The sequence below is a fragment of the Podarcis filfolensis genome (assembly GCF_964270895.1).
Source record: "Podarcis filfolensis genome assembly, chromosome: 15".
Taxonomy (NCBI): Eukaryota; Metazoa; Chordata; class Lepidosauria; order Squamata; family Lacertidae; genus Podarcis; species Podarcis filfolensis.
Window position 1 is genome coordinate 15,852,859 of NC_139618.1, and position 15,829 is coordinate 15,868,687.

Sequence of the window (15,829 nt, forward strand, 5' to 3'; positions counted from 1 at the left end):
TCTCCTGGGCATGGTCGGCCAATTGGTGCCAAAGAAGGACAGAATTTTTTTTATGTATGCTACAACAGCAGCAAGAATACTTATTGTGAAGTATTGGAAGACACAAGATCTACCCACCTTGGAAGAATGGCAGATGAAAGTGATAGACTATATGGAATTGGCGGAAATGACTGGCAGAATCTGCGACCAGGGAGAAGAGTTGGTGGAAGAGAATTGGAAGAAATTTAAATACTATCTGCAGAAACACTGTAAAATTAATGAATGTTAAAATGATGCAGGATTGAAATGAGATGGTTTTAGTAACAAAATTAAAAGAATATGCAAAAAAGGATTGATAATTAGATGAAAATATGATGTTTAATATGTTAAGATTTATAATTAAGATAAAAACAAAGAGGGAAAGGATTTGCTGAATTAACTATGTGAACTGGAATACAAAAAAGGGAGGTGTGAGGAGGTCAGGAAACGAGTAACTGAAATATAAGACATGAAAAGTTTGATTTGTTTTTAATTGTTTTTTTTTATTTTTCACATATTTTGTATTTTTTTCTGTATTTTTGTATCTTTTTTCTTTGTCTTTTTTATTTTTCTTTTCTTATATTGTAATTTTCTTTGTTTGTAAAATCTCAATAAATATCTTTTTTAAAAAAAGGAAAGATGAATTCTGAATTGTCTGCATAGGCCTGGCGGAATAGAAAAGTTTTCAGCTGGCATTTAAAAGTTGGCACAGAAGGGGTCTGTCAAATATCTAGTGGCATAGTGTTCCACAGGGCTGGGCCGATGACACTGAAGGCTTGGTTCCTTGTTTTTGTCAAATGAGCCTTGCCAACTCAGGGAACAACCAACGAAGCTCCTGAAGACCTCAGTGACTGACCTGGGATATCAGGCTTCAAGCGGTACCGCAGGTACCTGGACCTAAGGCATTCAGGTCTTTGTAAATTCATACAAGGACCTTGGAACAGGCTCAGTAGTAGATGTTTCTGTCTTACAACCAGTATCAAGCCAACTCACAGCTTCCAGGACGTGCAATGCCTTCCCTCGCCCGCATTCTCATTCAGAGACTCTTGGGCAGGGAGACCAGCTTTCAAAAGGCTGGATCTCCTTCTCCACTGGTGCCTGCCCTCCAGAGACTGGCAATTAGCAAGAGTCTGAACTGGAGCATGTCTGGAAAGGCAGACTGGTGGGTGTGAAGAACTATTAGCAGCATATGCCAAGTGGGTGTGTGGAACACCCATCCACCCACAACCCTTTGCCTTCCCAAGAGCCCTGAAGTCAACTCAGAAGGGCAACAGACAGGTGGGGAAGGAGAAGAGGCTGATAAGAGTAGCAGCAGCAGCAACAACAGAAACACCAGCCGACTGTTCAGAATTGAACATGCTTGGCCAGCTGGCTCAAGGAATAGGGAATTTGGCAGGGAGCTCGGGAGGCGGGGGTGGTATGATCCAAATTTGGTTTATTGAATGGGGAGTCATGTGTGCCTCAGAGCTTCTGAAAAAACATGTGCCATTACCAAGCGGACTTCCACACTTCTCTGCCCTCCTGATCCAAAGGGGAGGCATCTAGCTGGCTCCCTGACTCAGGAATTTGTCAGCAGATGATGGGACTCTCTCCAGGCCCAGCCAGCACTTACCCACATACGGCTGGTGTCGCTGAGCTCGCTCTTGTACCTCACAGAGTCCTTCAAGACCTGCCGGAGAAAAGGAGACAAGGATTTTCATAAAATCTTCAGGTACTGGATACCAGTGACGCATCTGTATAACCTGTATCGGGCTTGTGGTGGCAAAGCCTCCCATGCTGTTTGGCTGAGCTGGTGAGGTGGGACTGAATACTCAGCTGCATGGAGAACTACAGGCAGTTTACAGTCCAGCGTCTGTGAGGGAAAGGACAGCTGGAAGTCTGGCTGGGAATAAAACCTCACACAGGGGCAGCAGTATCCTAGGAAGGAGTCCTGGGACATGGGAAGTTTAGGGGACCAAGCAGCCCTGAGGCGAGGAAGCTGAAGGAAAGGTGCAGGGTAGGCACTGAACCCTAAAACTGGAGGCTGAAGGAAGGGGAGGTGGACGAGGTTTGAGAAAAATGGTGCAGATGGCAGAGAACTGACGCCATCAGAAAGGGACTCTGGAGCGCCCAGGAGGCTGTTTAAAAGAAAGGGTGGCTCAAGGAAGCAATATGATGAAGGCAGTAGACTGGGAAGCGGGACCCTATCTCAGCAATGGGTAGCAACAGGACCACATGGAGCAGGTAGGGAGTTGTCATGCCTAGCACTGACCTGGGACCAGATTTCGACTCCTCAGGGTATGAGCCAGACACCCCACAGGTCTAGGAGCAGGCAGGGCCCCCTGGAACCAGTGCTGAAGATCCCCTTGAAGGGGTCAATGAACTCAGATGTCTGGGAAACCCTGGGGTGGCCCTTGCAGTGGGTGCCACTTTATGATCCTACTTTGGGGGGGGGGGTAAATCCATCTTTAAATAAATCTCAAAGACTTTTGCAACTTTAAAAAATGATATAGGGTTAGAGCACTATCATAATGCTATAATTAAGCATATATTTATCTCAGATTTCCTTACGGGTTATCACCATTAGATATGTTACTAAATTGGTGATGACCAAAAAGGATTTATTTTTATTTTTTAAAAGTAACATTATACTATTTCAGTATTGTGGAACTCCTGCCCTGGAGGCCTGTCAGGCCGTTTCTTTATTAATGTCTACTGAAAACTGGTTTCAACAAGGCTTTAGGTCTTCAGCTGTTACCTTTCACTGCTGGCTTTTAAAGCCGCTCTGCTTCCTGAAACCTGGATCTGGATTGAATCTGATCTGCTGCTGCCTTAAACGATTTGTTTTTATAATGACAAGCAATTCCTTGATCATTTCTAAACCTTGTAAGCTGCTTAGTGTGTCCGCGGACAGAGAAGTAGGATAAAAGTAATGAATCAAAAGAGGGCATTGGTCCTAGTCGGCCCCCGAAAGAAAAGAGGTGGAATCCTGTCTCCCCTGCCCCCATGATCTGCCCCCAGCCTCTAAATGAAGGCCTTTCATTGGCTCCATCTCAACATGGATTTCAAAGCAGGTAGGAGGGGAAATGGTCCTGGCATCACCCGCCCTGCATCCCAGCACCCGAGTTCCACAAGCAGAAACAGGAAGCTGGTCAGTTCAAGACCTCCAGAGCAGAGAGGGGCTTTGGGAGAAGAGGCTGCTGCCCTTACATTTGGATGTCCATCACGGAGGAGCTTGTGGAAGACGTGGCAAAATTTCCAGCAGAGGACGGCATTGCTGGAGAGGGGCAGCCGGCTCACGACGGCCCAGAAGGTGTGGGCTCCTTTCTCGTGGTGCGTCCCCAGGATGCATGGTGAGAGATGCAGGCTAAGGAAAGAATTCCAAGGAAAGGAGCATGGAGAATATAGGGCAGTGCTTTCGGGCAACAAGCAGGCTCAAAGCCCAGCATCTACATGCACAGAACACACACACACACACAACCACAGACAGACAGACAGACAGACAGACAGACACACACACACACACACACAATCCTAACACAGGTGCTTTGTTCCAGCTCAGCTTGGCCAGGCCACGATGGGCATTTTGCCCCAGTAAGGCAGACGCAGCCTCTGCCTCCACCTTCCCCCAAAGCTGCCAAATTCCAAAAAGATATTTCTGGCGTGTTTCTCTTTGACGGCAACTTCCTGAGCATTAATGGCCTTGTTGATGCTGACAGTCTAAAAAAGAAAGGAGAGGAGGGAGGAAAGCATTAGTAGGTTGCAATTGCAGAGAAAGGTAATCCCCCTTCCCACAACGCTGCTAGCACCAACTGTGTCGTGCCCTCCCCCAAATCTGTCAATCCCCACGCCCATCTCTGAGAAGATTCTGATGGGTTTCTAGCACTCAGCAGTTGCCAAGAATTGTCCCCCTTGGCACAGTGGTGAGGCCAATGAGATGGGCCAAGGGATGTTGAAATCAGCCCAAGTGTCCTGAACATAGGCTGGCTGCGGATTGGCTGCAATAATTCAGAGACAGAGTTTTCGTCCAGTGGAGGCTGCAATGTACAAACCCTGAAGGAACCTGGAAGCCTCAGGACATCTTCCTCCAGGCACAACAATTCAGGGCAAATTTCTCAGACCCCCTCCAATTTTCCACTCACTACTCCTCATTCCACGGGTCCATTAGCTTGAATAAAAAACTCCTGTGCCTCTGAAGAAGCCCTTAGTGGGACAAAGCACAGCAGCATCTGACTCCCAAGATGGTCCCCCACCCCCCGACTGGTACACGGTTCTTGGAAGCAGGCCTGCAGTTGGGCATCACGGCCCGACAGCGAAAGACTTAGAATCATAGAACTGTAGCGTTGGAAGGGGGCTCAATCCCCTGCAATGCAGGAACCTCAGCTCAAGCAGCCATGACTTCCAGGCACCAGTTTTGGCAACTAGGAATGGCACAGTTAGATGGGAGGTTGCACCAGCCTGGCTGTCTGCCAAAGTCTACAGGGAGATCCTACCTACAGCTTTCTCTATGAGCAATGATGCACTTCAGCAAGAAGTCAGTGTATGTCTGGATGTGATAGAGGATCATAGAATCATAGAATCATAGAATTGTCTGTCTTGCTTGCAGACAAATCACCAGTGGTGGTTGAGGGAGGGGGCTATGTGGTGAGGCTAAGATCTGGGCTGCCCTTGGGGGAAAAAAACCCTTATTCTGACAGATCCCTAGTTATCCTCTAGCATAGTAGTTTTCAGGCCACTGTCCCTTTGGTCCCATAAACTCAACCCCAGTGCTCGCTATCCTACCCTATAAAATGTATTATTCACAATAGCGGTTTGCATGAGCCACTAAGAAATATAATAACACAATAATATTCAGAACGGTAACAATTAAATGCACATTTATTCAAAATCCAATTAAAACTATTTAGTTCAATTCCACAAAGCTGATGAACTTGACCCAGTGATACCAGCTTTTCAAAGTCTGATAGTCATTTACTCCCCCAGTAACCCCCCCCCCGGGAGGGGCAGTACCACACACTTTCAGAACTGCTGGTCTAGCAGTTACCCTTATTAAAAAGCCACCTGCAGAAGACCCTGGCTAGGTCTGCTTCTCCTACCAACACAATCTCACTTTACAGTGAAGTGATGTGAAGTGGATCTCTAATGTTTCCAAACTATGTGTCGTGACCTGTTAGTAGTGTGTTGGCTGCAGTGTGTAAGTGTGCCGTGTGACTGCTCCCTGCGCTTCTCCCAGGGCTGGAAAGGAGTTAGTTTAACCTCTGGTGCGCTAGTAAAGTTGAATTACTCTGTCACAAAATGATGCATGTCTAAAAACTTTGTCACCAACATGAAAAGTTTGGAAAGCTCTGTACTACAGAAATGAAATATTTAGTATACTGTTATCCAGTATACTGCAATCTGTATTTTTTCAATGGGTCTTATGACCATAACAAAAGATAACTTACATGAAACATGAAATAGCTTTTAGAGAGCTGCAAAGGGTGTCACAATCATAGCTATTCCATGTACGGCACAGCGCACTACTCAGGAACATTCTGATATATAGAGAACATTTCCTAGCACAGCCCCTAGAGAGGGTTTAAAGTACACACTGGAGGTTTGTACAATTAAAGTGAATGAGAGTGCTCTATAGTGACAAATCCACCTAAAGATGATGATGGACTTTTGAGGTTAGGAAAGTGATGAGGAAATGTACTGAAAGGTGTGTGATAAACAAATAATTAACTGGAAGGCATGTAACCCAAAAACAAATAAGAACAAATGCTCAGCAATGACTGGACATGGTCTGGCCCCCGCAAAAGCTTTGTACAAGCAGATCAGGATGAAAGATTAATAAAGTGGTCACCCAGAAGAGTACAAGGACAGAGTGGCACAACTTTCCCATCTGTGGTCTGCTCTAGATGAGATAAACAAGTGTCAGAAGCTCAGCACGGAAGCAGCCTCACATTTCACTGCCTGCGCTTCTCATCCTGACTGAGTAAACTGAGGAAATCTTACAGAGTGACTCAGCACTGCCCATCACCAAGCTCCATATTTGGATATCTTAAAGGTAAATCGAGATTTGCTCTTGCCCTCTGCCAGGACTCACTAGTCCTGTCTTAAAGATCTCTCCAAAAAGCTGTGACTTTGCTTCGTCATACAACCTAATTTAGGGCTGCACAGAAGCTCACTAGCCTCAGTATTTGCCTCTGCTAAACTAGAGCAAACCTACCACCCACCCCAATATCAATTCAAGCTACAAAGGGCTGGATCAAGGCCTTCAAGTCCAGGTACTGAAAGTGGGCCTTTCTACCTTTGGATGCTCTGAAGGGAATCAACACTCGAGTACCAAAAGCAGATCAAGGCATGCCATGCCCCTGGTGCCTCTTGGTGCAAGGCAGATGTTAAAATCAGTAGCCAGTCAAGCAAACGGAACATACAGCATCACCATAACATACCATGGTTCCCAACAGCTTAATTTGGGATGGGGCTCATCTTGTTACAGCTCAGATCAGTTCAGTCAAACCTCTCAGTCAGATCTCCCCAAAGCAAACTTCTGTAGAAGTCCACTCAACTCTGAGTCCCCTGTAACCATGAAGACACGTCACAGGACGCAGGGAAAGACCCAACATTTTAGGAAGGTCCTTCTAAGACTGTGTATAAACCTTCTGGGGGAGGTCAGAAAACTTCCAGGCAGGCATCAAAACACTGATGCTTTTCTCTTGAAATCTGTCATTCCTTTGGGGCTGTGCAGTGCCTTGCCCCTGAGAACTGGATTTTGCCTTCAAGCATGCAATCTGGAGTGCTAGATTCAAATGTGTACTGAACATTCTGTGGAGAGTCACTGTTCTCTCTTCAAAACCACAGGGATCCCATGACTTTCTATGAGGTGTTTATGCACCCCCTCTCCTCCCACAAAATAATTTCATCATCTGGGGGTGGGGAGAAAAGGAAGCCTTGCACTCCCGCTGAGCTGACAGCTGCAGTGTCACTCTGAAAAGGCTTCACCCAGGAGGGATTCCAGGCCCAGCTGCAGAATCATGAATGAGGCTTCTCTGGCTGAGTTTGGGGGGGGTGGGGGAAATGGTTAGGAAGGTGCAAGGCAACATTCTGGGGCCCTGTCTCCTCCCCTCTGCATAAGATCACCATCCCTTTCCTGGAAGGTTTATACACTGGAATCAAAACCCTCAGGGCTGAGGGTTTCCTGGACCCACAGAGGGAAATGGTCAAGGCTCAGCTGAAAGGGTGGCATTGTCTAGCACTTCCTGCTCCAGCAGCTCTGTATGCAGCAAGTTCTGTAAAGGCAACGTGCAGGAAAATGCCAGCTTCATTCCACACCCGCCCGCCCCATGCATAGCAACAGGAAGCTACAGCCAAGGCAGGAGAGGCACCAGATGGGCTCACTGCTACTCCCCAGCTGATATCACAACTGGCATGAGATCAAGAAAGAAGCCACAGCACTAATGAGCTCCTGGTCCAAAATTATCCATGGAAATCCCAGAAACCCAACTCTTCCTTATCATAGCAATTTGTGGATATTAAGCTGTTTTTGTCTGGCAAGGTCTAAACAAGGATAATGGCTTCTTCAAAGCAGTCCCTATCCTTCAAACTGGATTCACGCTTGGTGTTTTGGTGATTGATTTGCAGATGTGGTGCTTAAGATGTGCCACCAAACCCTGTCCTCAAGAGAACACCAATCCCAGTGTTAGAAACTCAGATATAAGCTAGGCGCACCTTGGATCTAGGTTTTGGTCACCACAACGGAAAGTCTATTTGCCAGGGGATTGGACGAGATGACACTTGGGGTACCTTCCAATTCCACAATTGTCTGATCTCAACTACATTGCTTGACTGTAACTTGTTCTTACAAGAATTCATTTGTCCCAGTATGCAAGAAGAAGAAACAACACACACAGGGGTAACTAGACCCATGTCAGTAGCAAAATGCTCCTGGGGAATTCTTAACACCTGGACCACCCTCGTTTCCCCTGAATCCAGGGCTTCCCTCTTGTCTCTGAGTGCTTCACTGATGACCTCAAAGTTGGTGTCCAGTGACAAATTGAGCTAGGACCTGCCAGGAGGGGGGTGGAATGTCCACTGCTGGCCCTATGGGAACCTCAGCACTGCAGCAAACCCACCAGTGATTATTCTGGGCAAAGCTGAAAGCTGGGAGGAGGCCACTCTGGGCAGACCAGCAGCATCTGCCGAGGGTGCTTTGGGGCTCTGAGATCAGAAGGGGGGAGACCTGCAGCTCAAATGTTAAGGCCACGTCACATGCACCAAGCACAGCTCTGGCTCTTACAGTGAGCCTCTGGCACAAAGCCTACTGAGAATGGACAGACCTACCTTAGCCCTACTTTTTCTCAACAAAATCCAGGTCTTTCCTGCCTGCCCTGCAACTGCCCTTATAGGAAGCTGGAACTACAAACTGCCCTGAATCCAAGAAGCAAGTGGCAGTTTCCAAGCCCTGCAAGAGGGAGGACTGCCCTGTGCCCTTCCATCACTCCCAGAGTTATGACAGGGCACAGGAAGCTGGCCAAGCATCAGTTTACCAGTGTGCTCTGCCAAGGGCTTTTATCAGTAAAGAGCCTTTGAAGATGCTCCCCCCCCCTTGCAAGCAGGCCTTCCTAGAGTTTTGGGGAGGGGCCACAGCTCAATGGCAGAGTGTCTGCTCTGCCTTGCAAGCCGAAGGTCTCAGGTTCAATCCCTGGCATCTCCAGGTAGGAGTAAGAGGGACTCCTGCATGAAATCCTGGAGAGCTGCTGCCAGTCAGTGTAGACAATACTCAGATAGATGGACCAATGGTCTGACTTGGTATAAGGCAGCTTCCTATGTTACTGTGGAAGACAGAATAAGCAAACTGATTTGAAACATATCATCATCATCATTTTTCTTATTTATTGAATTTGTTCATCGCTTTATCTTGCCCAGGGCAACCCAAAGTGATTTATGACCAACCTGGTTGTAGACAAAAGTTTTTGCCTGGTGCCTAAAGATATAACAGTGGTGCTAGGTGAAACTCCCTGGGGGGGAGAATTCCACAAATGGAGAGCACTGCAGAAAAGGCCGGTTCTCGTGTTGTCACTCTCTGGACCTCTTGTGGAAGGGGCACACAAAGAAGGACCCCAGATAATGATCACAGAGTCCAGGTCAGTTAATATGGGGAGAGGCAGCCCTTGAGGTCTCTTGAACCATTTGAGGATTTATATGTCAAAATCAGCACTTTGGATTTGGCACGGAAACTAATTGGCGGCCAATACAGTTGGGCCAGGATTGGCGCTATATACTACACCATCTTGCCCCAATGAGCAACCTGCTCAATGAATTCTGCACCAGCTGAAGTTTCTAAACCATCTTCAGAGGCAGCACCAAGTATAACACATTGCAATAATCTAATGTAGAGGATACCAGAATACAAGCTACAGTAGTTAGGCTAGCCCTGTCCAGAGTGGGGTGCAGCTGGGCCACTAGCCAAAGCTGATGGAAGGCACTCCAAGCCACCAAGGCCACCTGAGCCTCAAGTGACAGCACAGGATCCCGAAGTACCACCAAGATACATACCTGCTCCTTCAGAGGGAGTGGAACCCCATCAAGAGCAGGCAACCTCCAATCCACCCAGTCTAGGGAACCACCCGCTAACAGTGCCTCAGTCTTATCTGGATTGAGCTTCAGTTTATTGGCTCTCATCCAGCCCATTACTGGGTCCAGCACATCCACTGCACATCTATACCAGAATAAGATTTCCAGGGGAGATCCTCTTTTTCAAGCGATCTATAGAAAAACCCTAATGCTGCATTCAAATGAATGCATACCATTTAAATGGCGACAAAGCAGGACTTGAGGAATATGTAGAATAGCCACCGGAAGGAAGCTTTACAAATAATGTGCTCTCTGTTTACACAGTGCCCACCTCCCAACACAGTCACACGCAAGGTCTGAGCACTGGCACCTTCTGCACACTCCAGGGCCAATGGGGTCGCTGGGGTCCCCAGTAACAGGTGCTTGAAATATCTGGGAATTTTGTTATTTCTTTAGAGTGAGCCTAAACCACTTCATGCTCTAACAACTACAGAGTCAACAGTCCTGTGAGGTTTCACCTCCTTCCATTTGCCTCTTAAAATATATATACAGTACATTTAGTTCGGTAAGCAATCAGATGTCTGATTTACCCAGTGAAACGGCTCAACACCTAAGCTACTTTCTACCCCAACTTCTCAAAACAGGATATGAAAACAATTTAGCATTTTGCCTGTATCATGAATTCCATTGTTTGTGGTTATACAACTCCAAGGACATGTAGTGACCCCCCTCCCGTTTTTATCATTCTCCACCTCCACCAATAAATTCTTGTGTTTCTCTTCCCCTCCCCAGATAAGACTTCATTATGAAGCACCCCAGTGGTTCATGGGTCCACAGGATTAAATTTCATCCTAAATTCTGAACTCTATTGGCTTCACCTACACACTGGAATTTACACTCATAGTGCAACCTTGAAACACAGATTTCAGACATGTATGTTCTCTTATTTCAAACCCTATTAAGCTGTTTGGGTACATTGGATCTGCCTCCACTACAATCAGAAAGTGAGGCTTTGGTGGTGATGTTACTGCTAGGTGTCACCCGTTTGGCGCTGACTCACGACAGGGCCTTGTCAGTAGTCGCTCCCTAGTAGTGGAATGGACTTCCTAATGAGGTGCACTTGTTTCCATCTTTATTACGTTGCAGGAGGTATTTGAAATCATTCCTATTTATCCAGATGTTTGGTGGCTGAAGAATACTGTTCTAGGCAACCATAAGATCAACGGATTGAAAAATGTTTATAACTTTTAGATTATTTTTTTTAAAATGTAACTTATTTCAGTTGTATTTAACTGTAAGTTTTTAAAAAAAGTTTTACTGCTTTAAAAATTTTGCTTTTTTTTTGTTTTAAATGATACACTCATTTGGTGCCTGGGACATATTGGGGAAGGATGGGATATAAATTTGATAAATAAATATTTGCTCAGAGCCTGGTATTTCACCTCTGCATCTTCTGTTTTCTTCTTCAGAGCTTCCCAAAAGCCAAGTGAAGGATTTAAGTTAACATAGTGGGATCTAATAGCGTCTGTTACATACTATTTTATTCAGAATACAATGCCAATTTTTAAAAAAACCTGTCAGAGTTGTATTCAACTAAGTCCCATTCAGAGTAGGCCTGCTGAAAATAATAAACCTGTTAGTCATGTTCATCAACTTCAATGGGTCTACTCTGAGGAAAACTAGCATGGATAACCTCCTACCCTTTAACCTAGAATCATTTTTAAATCAACCATTAACTTTATTTTTGCAAGTTAGAACTTCAAGGGGCTTGTTGGTTTACGCTGTCATGTGTAAAACATGTTGCAGAAGAGTCTAGGAAATGTTCTGGAGGGAGAGTGATCAAGGAGCTCAAGCAGCCACTGGGGTAGGGTGGCTTACAGGAGCCACCACAAGCTTCCTTTCCAAAGAACTGCTTGCATTACTTCCCCATTCCAGTTACAGATGGGTAGCCGTGTTGGTCTGCCATAGTCAAAACAAAAAAATTTTTCCTTACAGTGTGTATCTGAAGAAGTGTGCATGCACACGAAAGCTCATACCAAGAACTAACTTAGTTGGTCTTTAAGGTGCTACTGGAAGGAAATTTTTTTTTGTTTTTCCCCATTCCAGACAGCCTCACAGCGGCTTGGAAAGAGAAGGGAAACCAAGGCTCGTCAACTCCAGGGCAGGAGGGCTGTGTTGCCCCGGGAAACAGGGTGAGGAGCCCCAGAATTTCCATAGTGGCAAGAGAGACTCCCCTATGAAGAAAGATTTGCACAATTTGGGACTTTTTCATTTAGAGAAAGAGCAAGTAAGAGCAGACATGATAAACATCTGTAAAATTAGGCTCTTATGGTCAGGTTCTCCTTCCTGGTTTCCTGCTCAAGTGAGCTTTTGTGGCTGAGTGTGGATTTGAACCCAGGTCCCCCAGGTCCGACTCTGAAATTCTAACCACTACACCACAATGATTCTCTTATGCTAAGGGGCCCTCCCCAAAGCAGAGACAGCATCTGCCGGATCAAAAAGAGTCCTGTGAGGAAAATGTAACAAGGCCCATTGCAAAGAGGGATGACAGTGGCGGCAACAGCCTGCTAAGCACCAGAGTGGCATGGCTCTTTCCACAAGAGGAAGCACAGAGAAGTAGCAAAGGTGTTTATCAAAGGCTGGCATATGCACACACAGGATTCCAATTTTCAATCAGGCATATCAGCCTTGTTATCTCCCACAATTATGTTTTGTGTTACAAATTTTGCACCAGGTTGGGGGGGGTGACCTCTGCTGGCGCAAGCCAACAGCTGCATCAAGAGTTTATCCTGAAGAACTAGGCTGTGCTTCTCCTGATTCAAAATGGAATCCAACAGTATCCAAATGTAAGCCCAAACCCACTGTTCCATCTCAGGAACCGTCACACCAAACTAACTGGGAGACAATATTCTCAAAGGCATTCAAATCAGTGCTAGTAAACCTAATGCACTTCTACGGGCTCATTTGGATAACCCAAAGACCACCCCCACCCCTCTGCACAAAACAGCAGCACTACCTCCCCCATTCCCATTTGGAGTGGGAATGCCACACCTTTCTAGTCCCCCAAACAGAATTCAAGCAAGCTGTAAGCACACAGTGACTTTGAGACAGGGACACTCCCCCTTACCATGAAGGCAATTCAGGCGCTGAAATGAAGAGCAATAGGGTTCTTTGGTGGCAGAAAAGAAGCAGAAAGGATATTGACTGTTCCCACCCAGGTTCCTCAAGAGGCAAATTTCACTTGCCCCAAACAAGGAAGGGGTACGTCATTTACAAGAGGATGTGTGCGTGTAACTGAAACATCCTTTAATAACCTGAATACACTTACCCTTCCACCACCAGTTAACATTTGGAGTGATCAATTTTTCTTATTTGAGGGGGGAACCCATCATTTTAAACCGGTAGCTCACCCTCAGCTTCTTTCAGAGGCTGCTGCTGCAGCATATCTCAAGGGTGGCTTCCCTGCCAATAGGTCAGCATGAACCTCATTATTCTACCCTTCAAAGCTTGCTGTTCCTAGCTTGAGCCATGAAAGTCTTTAGCCCTGCACTCCAGGTGCATCTGCCCTCTCTGACAGCTCAGAAGATGCTGCTCCCAGCAGCCCTTCAGACTGTGATGAGTTGCCCCTCTCTCAGAGTGGAAGTTCTGGACTGGAGCTAGGAAGCCCTGAATACGTGTGTGTGTGTGTGTGTGTGTGTGTGTGTGTGTGTGTGTGTGTGCTTTCTCCCTCATGTCACTCTCAAGTCAACAGCTCACACCTTCTTGCCTCTAGGAATGTAGGAAGAAGCCTTATACCAAGTGGTCTAGTTCAGGACTGTCTGCACTGACTGGGAGCAGTTCTCCAAGGTCTCTCCCAGCCCTACCTGGAGATGCCATCGGGGGTGGCACCTTCAGCATGCAACACAGTTGTTCTGCCACTGAACTACAGCAGCCCCCATGCCCTTCTGTGTGTCAAATTCAGACAGGAAGGAATGAAAAATGCAATGCCTCCTCTTGAATGTATTACTCCCTTCCCCCCTTGCGCAACCGTCTTAAACCTTGCAATCTTTTTGTTTAAGCAGCTGGGGCTAAGCACACTGGTGGAATCATGACTATTACTTTGAGCTGCATTCCTTTAAGTGTTGGGCTCGTTCTTAGCTCTTGCCTCCTCTCCACCCACCTGCCACTTTCCTGAGGGAGCCTACCTGTGGTTGCTGGTCCAGCAGGTACCCCTTAGTTTGGCTCCCCTCAAGGCATTATCACCATGCTCCAGAAACCCGCTACTCTTAAAGCACGAATTAGGGATGGAGGGGGAATTGTCTAGGTAGCATGATGTCACTGGGAGCCAATCAGTAGCTCGCAACCTCCCCCCCCCCCACGAGGTGGGCTAACTCCCCCCACCAAAGCCTGCCCCTTTTTGCAGCTTGAAAACAGCTCCTTTTCCCGGCTCTGTAGGGTTCAACTGCTGTGACTGCAGGAGGCAAACACCAACACGCCCCCCCCGCCCCAAGGCAACGGAGTCTCTGGCGGGAGTCCTTCAAAGCCTTTCCTGCTGCTTCCGAAAGGCAGCCCTGGGGAACTCTCTGTTGCACAGAACCAACTTGACCCTTTTCGAGGTCGCGCCCTGCCCCCTTCGGCCCAGATCCACCCGCAAAAGGAGGAAGGGAGGGATGGTGGTCCTGGACGCGCCCACAATGCCGGCTGCGAGTGTTTCGCTCAGCCGGAGACAGGTGGCGGCGGCTCTCTCCCTACTGCAACAAAGCAGAGCCTGGCTCTGCGCGCTTCCCCGCTAGGTATGTCCTAACCCAGGCTGGGAAGACGCCGCAAGGAGACTCCCGAGATGGGGGAAGCGGGTGGAGGCTCCCGAGCCCTGCAAGGCTCGATAGATGGAGGCAACCGGGGACAACGGAGGCAGCAACAAGCGCCTCCCTCCAACTCTCCTCTCGAGGAAATGGGAGGAGGGAGAGAAGGCGAGCCCCACCTCGAGCAAGCCGGTGTCCAAGGCCAGGGGTGGGGGAGGACCACCCCGTCCTCCGGCGCTGGACCTCCTCCAGTGCCAAGTCCCTGGAGCCGAGCGCCCCGAGGGTTCTCCTGCGAGCGGCGGCTGGGCACACAATGCGCGGGATTACCGCCCGGCCAGCCGCTCCTCTCCTTTCTTGAAACCCCACCCGGAGCTGGTGACAAGCCCGGCAACCCCGGAGAGGGAGAGTATCCGCGCCCCCATCCCGCCTGCCTCCTGCCGGGGAGCATCCCGGGCGCCGCCCCTCTCACAAAGCCGGGCGCCATCTGCCCTCCGCGGCTCCCGTCCGCCTGGGTTCGTGGTGCCCTGCCCTTACCATCTTGCCCACCTCCATGGTCGGAGGCTGCTGCTACTGCTGCTGGGGCCGCCGCCGGTGGCGGCGACGGGGCGGGTCTCTCCCGCCCTCCTCTCCTCCCTGCTCCAGCTACGGTGAGATGCCCATGCCCAGGGCGGCGCTCCTTCCAAGAGAGAGGACCAGACGAGGGGGCGGCGGCGATGGTGGCGACCCCACGGCCGCCCCTCCCCGGCGGTGGGATTGCGCCGCCCGCCGCGCCCAGGCGCAGCGCCGGAGTGAGCGAGCAAGCGAGGACGCGTCTGCGTGTGTGCTCGGAATGACAAAAGGCCGCCGCCGGCGCTCGCTCGCGCCCGCCCAGCTCTCCCCTCCCCTCCCCGGAAGGGCAGCAGGAGGGAAGCAGGCAGGCAGGGCTTCTCCCACCCCCCACCCCGGCTCAGGCGGCACAAAGGAAGACACCGTGCAGAAGCAGCGGCCGCCCGCCGGGCCAGGCCCGGCACAGACCCAGCCAAGGCGGCGGGAAGGAGGAGTTTGCGCGGCAGCGCCCACGCGGGTAGAGACCCTCCTGCTGCCTGGAGAGGTCACCAGAGCGCCGGCCAAGCAGCTTCACCGTCCCCCGGAGGATCGCCACTTTGCATGGAGATGGCGAAGAGAGGAGCGAAACTCCCAAGCAGCAGTCCCCCCCCCCCCAGGACTGCCTGGAAAGGATAGCCTGAGGTTAGGATTGGGATGATGGGAGGACCAGCCCCCACCCCACATTCGCACCAGTCCTCTATCCACCACCGTCTCTCATCCCCCAACTCCATCACCTCCACTCTCTGCATGTCATGGTTGGCTTAGATAATCTTTAGGCTGCCCATCAATTGCTTACTCAGTTCTTATAGGCAGCCCTGTTTAGGGAAGTTTTTAATGTTTGAAGTTTTATTCTGTTTTTAGTGTTCTGCTGGGAGCCGCCCAGAGTGGCTGGGGACCAGCCAGATGGG

At 48.9% G+C, this 15,829-nt stretch overlaps 2 protein-coding genes across 5 annotated transcripts in view; one reads left to right on the top strand and one right to left on the bottom strand.

Moving 5' to 3' along the window:
- HIP1 (huntingtin interacting protein 1) overlaps window positions 1-15,829 on the bottom strand; it is a 69,862-nt gene that overhangs the window by 30,632 nt on the left and 23,401 nt on the right. For 2 of the 4 annotated variants that reach the window (XM_083588405.1, XM_083588408.1), the window contains exons 2-4: window positions 3,654-3,717; window positions 3,208-3,350; window positions 1,631-1,687 (exon numbers count right to left, since the gene is read on the bottom strand). In XM_083588405.1, the coding sequence (XP_083444531.1) occupies window positions 1,631-1,687; window positions 3,208-3,350; window positions 3,654-3,717 (264 nt within the window). Of the gene's footprint in view, window positions 1-1,630; window positions 1,688-3,207; window positions 3,351-3,653; window positions 3,718-6,434; window positions 6,791-14,870; window positions 15,012-15,829 lie in introns of those variants that run through there. The other 2 variants (XM_083588406.1, XM_083588407.1) reach the window with 2 other exon arrangements.
- LOC310750669 (uncharacterized protein) lies at window positions 10,811-15,348 on the top strand. The gene is made up of 2 exons (XM_083589153.1): window positions 10,811-11,489; window positions 11,662-15,348. Exon 2 carries the CDS (start codon window positions 14,421-14,423, stop codon window positions 14,985-14,987), a length of 567 nt encoding a protein of 188 aa, XP_083445279.1. The 5' UTR covers window positions 10,811-11,489; window positions 11,662-14,420; the 3' UTR covers window positions 14,988-15,348.

Coding starts and splice junctions, on each gene's coding strand:
- LOC310750669 (XM_083589153.1), top strand. CDS start 14,421: ATGGAGGCAACCGGGGACAACGGAGGCAGCAACAAGCGCCTCCCTCCA.